Source organism: Haliaeetus leucocephalus, unplaced genomic scaffold, assembly GCF_000737465.1.
Source record: "Haliaeetus leucocephalus isolate CR32 unplaced genomic scaffold, Haliaeetus_leucocephalus-4.0 Scaffold992, whole genome shotgun sequence".
Lineage (NCBI taxonomy): Eukaryota > Metazoa > Chordata > Aves > Accipitriformes > Accipitridae > Haliaeetus > Haliaeetus leucocephalus.
This window is the reverse complement of record NW_010973428.1, coordinates 2141979-2148976: the sequence shown is the minus strand read 5'-3', so window position 1 is coordinate 2148976 and position 6998 is coordinate 2141979. Positions and strand designations below refer to the sequence as shown.

The 6998-nt window shown below is 42.8% G+C and overlaps 1 protein-coding gene across 1 annotated transcript in view; it reads right to left on the bottom strand.

The window, feature by feature from the left end:
* SOD2 (superoxide dismutase 2, mitochondrial) overlaps nucleotides 1-6998 on the bottom strand; it is a 10301-nt gene extending 3303 nt beyond the window's left edge. The window contains exons 1-3 of the mRNA XM_010584495.1: nucleotides 6893-6998; nucleotides 5533-5735; nucleotides 1109-1225 (exon numbers count right to left, since the gene is read on the bottom strand). Of these exons, the coding sequence (XP_010582797.1) occupies nucleotides 1109-1225; nucleotides 5533-5735; nucleotides 6893-6921 (349 nt within the window). The 5' untranslated portion in view covers nucleotides 6922-6998. The remainder of the gene's footprint in view (nucleotides 1-1108; nucleotides 1226-5532; nucleotides 5736-6892) is intronic.

The window sequence follows — 6998 nt, the reverse complement described above, 5'->3', positions numbered from 1 at the left end:
CCCCCATCCCACCAGGGGGGAGTGAGCGAGCGGCTGTGTAGGGCTTAGCTGCTGGCTGGAGTTAAACTACAAGACGTGTAAGAATACTTCATACAGCACAATGCTGGAGAACTCTTCATTCCTTCCACCTTTGGATGGATGGTTTTGAAAATCTCTTGGCGATAGGTGCAAGTGCATCTTAAGACAGGCTTTACCAGGCTTCCTACAAAAGCTTTGAACCATTCAGTTGATACTGAAAGATGACATTTCAGACTTGCTGACTTTCACAGAAACTTCACAGAAATTGGGAAACAAAAATCAAGGCTTTAAAGCATCTTTTCTGAGAATGTCATCTGACAACAAGCTCTATCAGAAATGGACTGGTATCAGAACTGCTTGTTGAAATTTCAGCATCAAAGCTTCAAAACTTTATGCTCCATTCTTAACTAGATCATCTTCAGAGCATCTTTGTACTTCCATGGTAGAGTCAAAAGTCACAAGCAGATGTCACCTGTGAAGGCTGAACTGGAGTACAAAGCACCTGAAGCCCACCAATTTACAAACAGGCACATAAACCTCATTCAAAAACCCTCAAGTTTATCACAATAGCTTTTGTGAGATCTGTACCATAGGGCCTTTACCTTTAATTGTAGGTCGCTTGTAGATAATCACTACTCTATCCTCCCGAAGGGGATTTCTTCCTTTAGGCTCTAACTGCTAAACTATCCCTATTCAAATTGCAGCATAAATCCAGCCACTAGGTTGGGTGGTCTGCAGCACATTTCTTCCCTTCCTGTGAACCAAGTACATATGGTAACTTAATTAGTATAGCTTTGTACAACTGTCTTCTCTTATGAAGATGGAAAGGACAACATACAGCAGTAGCCAAGTATTTTGCAGCGTACACATAATCAGCTTTAGAAATGAAAAGTACTTAGTTAGCTTTTTACATTCTTGGCTTGCATCCAAAAAACCCTGAATTCCTGAGGATTGTGGTAACTGTCATATAGAAAGGCAAATTAACTCTGAAAAATAAAGATCCTTTAAGATTCTTTCAAAGACAGACAAGATCATCAGTTCTACTGGTCAGTTAAAACTGATGCAATAAATCATTGTAACAAGCACTTACCTTTAGGCTCTCCTCCTCCATTAGGAGAAAGGTTTGTCCAGAAGATGGTGTGATTGATATGACCCCCACCATTGAACTTCAGTGCAGGCTGAAGTGACACCTGAGCTGTAACATCACCTAAGGATGCAGAAGATAAAAATACATAGATAAATGAAAACATCATCATCACCACAGTAGTCACTAAGTTGCCACTAGGCCTCCATCAATCTCCAAAATCTTTAAGTCTCACTAGCCTATAACGTGTCTACGGAAAACGTAAGGCTTGTGACTGTTACCCACTTTTTAGATAGTCACTGACAAACTACATTAAAGATTTCTTTATCTCTGACCTTTTCTTATGCTGTGAAGATATGTGATCTGCCAATATTGCAACTATCAGGCAACCCATGCTACACATATAAGATCTACTGCCATTCTACAGCAGAATAAAGCAACTAATACAGCCAGAACACTTCAAGGACCCAGCACGTGTAAATTGCTCAGTATTACCACTACAAGACAAAAAATTGTTCATCCATTAGCTCACTGACTTGCAAACTAAGAATTTTTAAACTTCTTAAACAATTTAGAGGGCAAACTGTGCTTGAGAGAAAGTTGATGAGTACAGTTAGCACATACACAAACAAGACGTTCTTATCCCTCCCATTTTTTTGTTTCATTTTGGTTTTTTTGGAGGGAGGTACTTGCAGGAAGAGATAGTGACCCAGATTTTACTCCACATGACAGAACCCTGCATCTCAAATCAAGATCAGACAGCCCTGTACGTCCTCCCGCTCCACAAAATGTCATATTTCTTAAAGAATTCACTGGTGCCTTGTGCCTCTGAATGGTGTTGCACCACTTCAACACTAGTGTTTTGAATGCTATTTTACCTTTTAAAAGAACTGAAACATTTCAAAGGTTTTTGAAGCTTTCTCTACCACTCCAATACATTCTCTAATAAGAAATCAGTGGGGGCAGCTGTTTCCTCCACACTCTCTCAGGAATGAGTGGTAGAAATCCTCCTATAGCAGTAATGAGTCATCTTAACACAGGCATTGTGGCAAGCCACAAAGCAGTAGAACAACTGTTACTAAGGTTTTAATATAGGATTTCATGTTCTCAGCATCTCCTCATACGCTTCAGAAACTACAGACAGGTACAGGACTGGAACAAAGCATCCAAAGCAGTTAGTAAAAACACTATTTGCTGAATTCAGGTATCAGGTTAAGGATGAGACATCTCTTGTACCCACTCAAATGGCATCTTTGGGACATTTTCCTTGAATTTTGCATACCTTAATGACACTTTTAAGTTCATCCAGAGCATACAGCATATCACAAGCCAGAAATCCAAAAATAACCCAGAATGTCTTTAATGTCATCAGTCTTTATTCCAGTATTCCTTAGAGGAACCTATTCCTCAGGAACACTGAGAACCAGAGATGGCATTTGACCATTGTCCTTAAACCACAGTATTTGTGGTGCTGTCAGATCAGTCCTGCTGAACTTTGCACTGGAAAAGGCAATGGGAAAAAAAGTAACTTGCCCTTAAGTTACAGCGAAAGTATCCTTGAACTTATTTGTATACAGAGTCCCTGGCCTTTGCTCCAGCTTACCACACTCCTCAACATAGCCACGGAGGACAATTCAGTAAACCATGACAGGCAGCTTAGAGGTGCTCAAGAGACCAGTCAGCTCAGTTTCGCAGCCTACAGAGACCTTTGTTTCCTTCTAAGAGCAGTTAAGTAAAGCACCACAGGTCACATGACAGTCAGAAAAGAACAGGGAAAACTGTGGTAGGCACAAGTTTTCACTGAAAATAAGTTTCAAGTTTATACTCTTCAAGTAGCAAATCTTGCATGTTTTGATGGACCAGCAACCAGAACCAGCTTATGCTGAAACGAAGTCCTCTGCTGCACCCTATCGCAGAAGTGCATATCCATTTTCAAATGAGCTGACAACATAAGCCAATGTGACTCACCTCAGGACAACTGTTACTTGAGTTTTCTAAGCAGATATAGATAGGTGAAGAACATGTGAAAGATAATCTGAAGAGAATACTTTACTTTCTATTGCTGAACAAAAGCCATTGAGACGGTTCTGTTATCCAGAAGAGAAATTAGATAGTGATCAGACACGCTATGTAACCCAACACTGAAATGCAGCACAAAAACATTTTTTATCATGCTCAGTTTTTAAGTATGGAAAAAGAATGACAATACTGAGAGAATGAGGTGGCAGTTCAGACTTTTACCTTTCCTAAAGCCTGGTCTTAGAAGTTCTTCTAATGAGGGTCAAAATACTACACACAGTAAGCTGGGATACCAGTTAGAAAAAAAAAACCCCACACACTCACAAATATCTCAAGCAAGTATTTGTCTGCTTTGGTGTGCACAACCACCACCAATACATCATCCATTTGCAAAATAATGCCTACAAAATCCGTAAGGAAAGATTAACCTCTACTTCTAGATAGACGATTTCCAACAGCAAGCGACAAGATGCTATCAAAGGACAGTATTTTTAAAAAATACCTCAAAGGATCCACAACACTGCAGGTGTTTCTGCTAACCGGAAATTCCACCACCATTAGTGGCTGAAGCCTTGGTCATTAAACAGCATTAGTAACAGCAGCAACAGATACAGTTTTCTTATTGTTCATGTTCCCTCCTCAGCTCCGTTTGCACTGATTACATCACCAGAATACAACTTTCTTGGATCCACCACTGCAGGACAACAGCAGCCAATCATGACTGCCTGATTCTTAATCAAATGTCATTTTAGTTCATTAATTTAGACTGTAGAAGTTATTTTTAGGCTTACTTAGGCACTTGAAAATCTCTAAACTTTCGTAGGTAATGAACATTCTCTATTCAAGAACACTGGCAATTATCAAGGGATACAGGGTTCAAGTTTACTCAGATACTGACAATTCTCACTTTCATCCATGGCCAAGCAGTTAAATTACACTGTGAAGCCATGTGGCAACCGGACAGAAGCGAGTCTATACAGTAATTACTTCTCATAGGTAAATTAATACTCTTTAGAAAGATCATCACAACAGAAAAAAACTCAGAAAATAATTCCACCTTCTGTTGTGGTTTAACCATGCAGCTGCTCACTCACTCCCCCGCAACCAGTGGGATGGGGGAAAGAATCGGAAGGAAAAGGGTAAAACTTGTGGGTTGAGATAATAAATGTTTAATAGAACAGAAAGGAAGAAACTAATAATCATAACAATAATAAAATGACAATATTAATAAAAGGCTTGGAATACAAAACAAGTGATGCACAATGCAATTGCCCACCACTTGACAACTGATGCCCAGTTAACTCCTGAGCAGTGATCCCCCCAGGCTAACTCCCCCCAGTTTACATACTGGGCATGACATCACATGGTATGGAATACCCCCTTGGCCAGTTTGGGTCAGTTGTCCTGGCTGTGTCCCCTCCCAACTTCTTGTGCCCCTCCAGCCTTCTTCCTGGCTGGGCATGAGAAGCCGGAAAATCCTTGATTCAGTAAAAGCACTACTTGGCAACAACTGAAAACATCAGTGTGTTATCAACATTCTTCTCATACTGAAGCCAAGACATAATGCTATACCAGCTACTAGAAAGAAACTTAACTCTATCCCAGCCAAAACCAGGACACCCTCTTAAAAAGAAGTACATGTTATTTCACACATTTTCATCAGTCCAACTGAAAGATCTGAAAAAAAGTATTTTGTGTGTTTCAGTGTAGTCCTGCTACAACTGTAAAGTCTTCATAAAAGTTAGTATATCTCAGGATTCAATTTGAGATCTTAACAAAAAATTCCACAAAGGCTTGCTACGTATTTTAGTGTCTCACACTGGCATGTGACCTACATGACCCCTGAATCTGACCCAATGGCACAACTGACACCCAAATTCAGATCTCTTCACTGGGTGTTGTATACATGAACTGCACATTTGTCTTACCTCCATTTGTAGGCACCTAAGATTATTTCTCAAGAATCAGCGGAGCATCTGATGTGAAAACCATCCAGGTGCACAAATTTTACTTTACATAAGTTTGTTACTAACCTTTCATCACAAAGTATTTGTTTAGTAAAATGACTGGAATTTCGTATTGACTCAGTCTTTGGTTCAAGTTACTAATGTAAATAGCACTAAATCCACAACAATCAATGAATTTTCTTCCAGTTTTACAGTACTACAGAGAACAGAATCCATGCTTTTTAGTTATATCTGGTTTCCAATTATCAGCACCACTAAAGCTTACAATGAAAGCTTGTTCCTAGTAATATTTCACTTTATTTTAAAAAAAAGCTTGAATTACATAATCCGAAACTTTTAAAAGAAAGTATTTCTCCTGAAAAGAAGGGTTATCTATTTTTTTTTCTCCTGTATCACCTATATCAACAAGCTTCCATCTCATCTGTTGACTGTGGATACACAAACCTTTTGCCAGTGCCTCTTTGTATTTCTCCTCTGCAACATTCAGGTTGTTCACGTAGGTGGCATGATGTTTGCTGTGGTGGAGCTGCATGATCTCTGCATTAATATGAGGTTCCAGAGCACCATAGTCATACGGCAGGTCAGGAAGAGTGTGCTTTTGCCTAGACACCAAGCATCCCAATGGTGCTATCAACTTGGCACTGCTTCTAGAGAAGAAAAAACAGAAGGGAGTAGTCTTATTCAGTACTTCAGCTTTACCACTGAAGCAGACTGAAACCATGACTGTTATGATCAGCTGCTTTAAGTAAATGGGGTGGTATCTTAGGTAAAGAAGTCAAATTTCCATTTTTCAAGAGCTCAAACCAAGCTCACTCTGTAGCTTAACTGCAAAGATGAATTCACATAAAGGTCACAGATACATGGCTTCGCAAACCGAGCCCCCCAAGCCACTGTAAAGTCATGTACCCTCCCATGCATGCAGGCAAGGCAAAGCTGCGGATAGGAATGGAAAGCTAGCGGGTAACAGGCAGACATCCAAAGCTTCACCTAATCTTTACTGATTAAAAACAGAAGCCAAGATGTCCCTGAAGTGTCCTTCCCTCACTACCCGCAAGGTCTCTGTACAGAAAAATAAAAACGCTGAAAAACCTAGACACCAGGTTCCCAGGCCTGAACCTCTCTAGCATTAATACCAACACATGTGCTTCCCTGTCCCTACGGTGGGTACTGGAAAACCACACACTGCGTGATGACAGCGCAGCCGCAATGTCGGGAACAGAAAACCACGCATGTTCGGGTTACCCTTCCCCATTTTAACATCTCGCACTTGTCACAAGACATGACAATGACCACGATGAAAGGAGAACTACTGGGCTGGAGGGAAGGTCAACTCCTGAAGCCCTTTTACGTTTCGCTGGTGACCTTGTCGTAAACCAGGGACAAACCAAGAGCAAAACCCTCGGGGCCCTGAAAAGCGGCCGAGTGCGGCGACCCTGCCTAGCAAAGCCGAGAGGATCTGGCAGCAGCATATCAGGCGACAAGAGTCCCTCGGCGGAGGGTGAAGGTAGAACCTGGGAGGGTGAAAGAACAACCGCCAGCAGCCCTCCGGCCGCGCCGCTGCCCGGCCCGGCGCCGAGCCCTGCGGAGCAGGCGGCAGCAGCGCGACCGCCTTCCTCCCGAAATGGCGGGGAGGCGCTGAGGGGCGAGGAGGGGGCGACCCCACCACCACCGCCGCCTCCTCCTCCTCCTCCCCTCCCGCCCACCGCTCGGCCGCGGAGGGCGAGGGCGGTCCGGCCGCCCGCCTCACGCTGCGGGGCTCTGACCGACATTACGCTCCCCGAGCCCTCCGCGGCGCAGCTCTCACCTGCCCGCCGAGGCAAAGCGGCACAACATGGCGGCTATCTCGCGGGCGGACGTTACACCGACGGCGCAACCGCGTCTTCGCCCGCCCCCCCTCCAGCGCAGCTGGG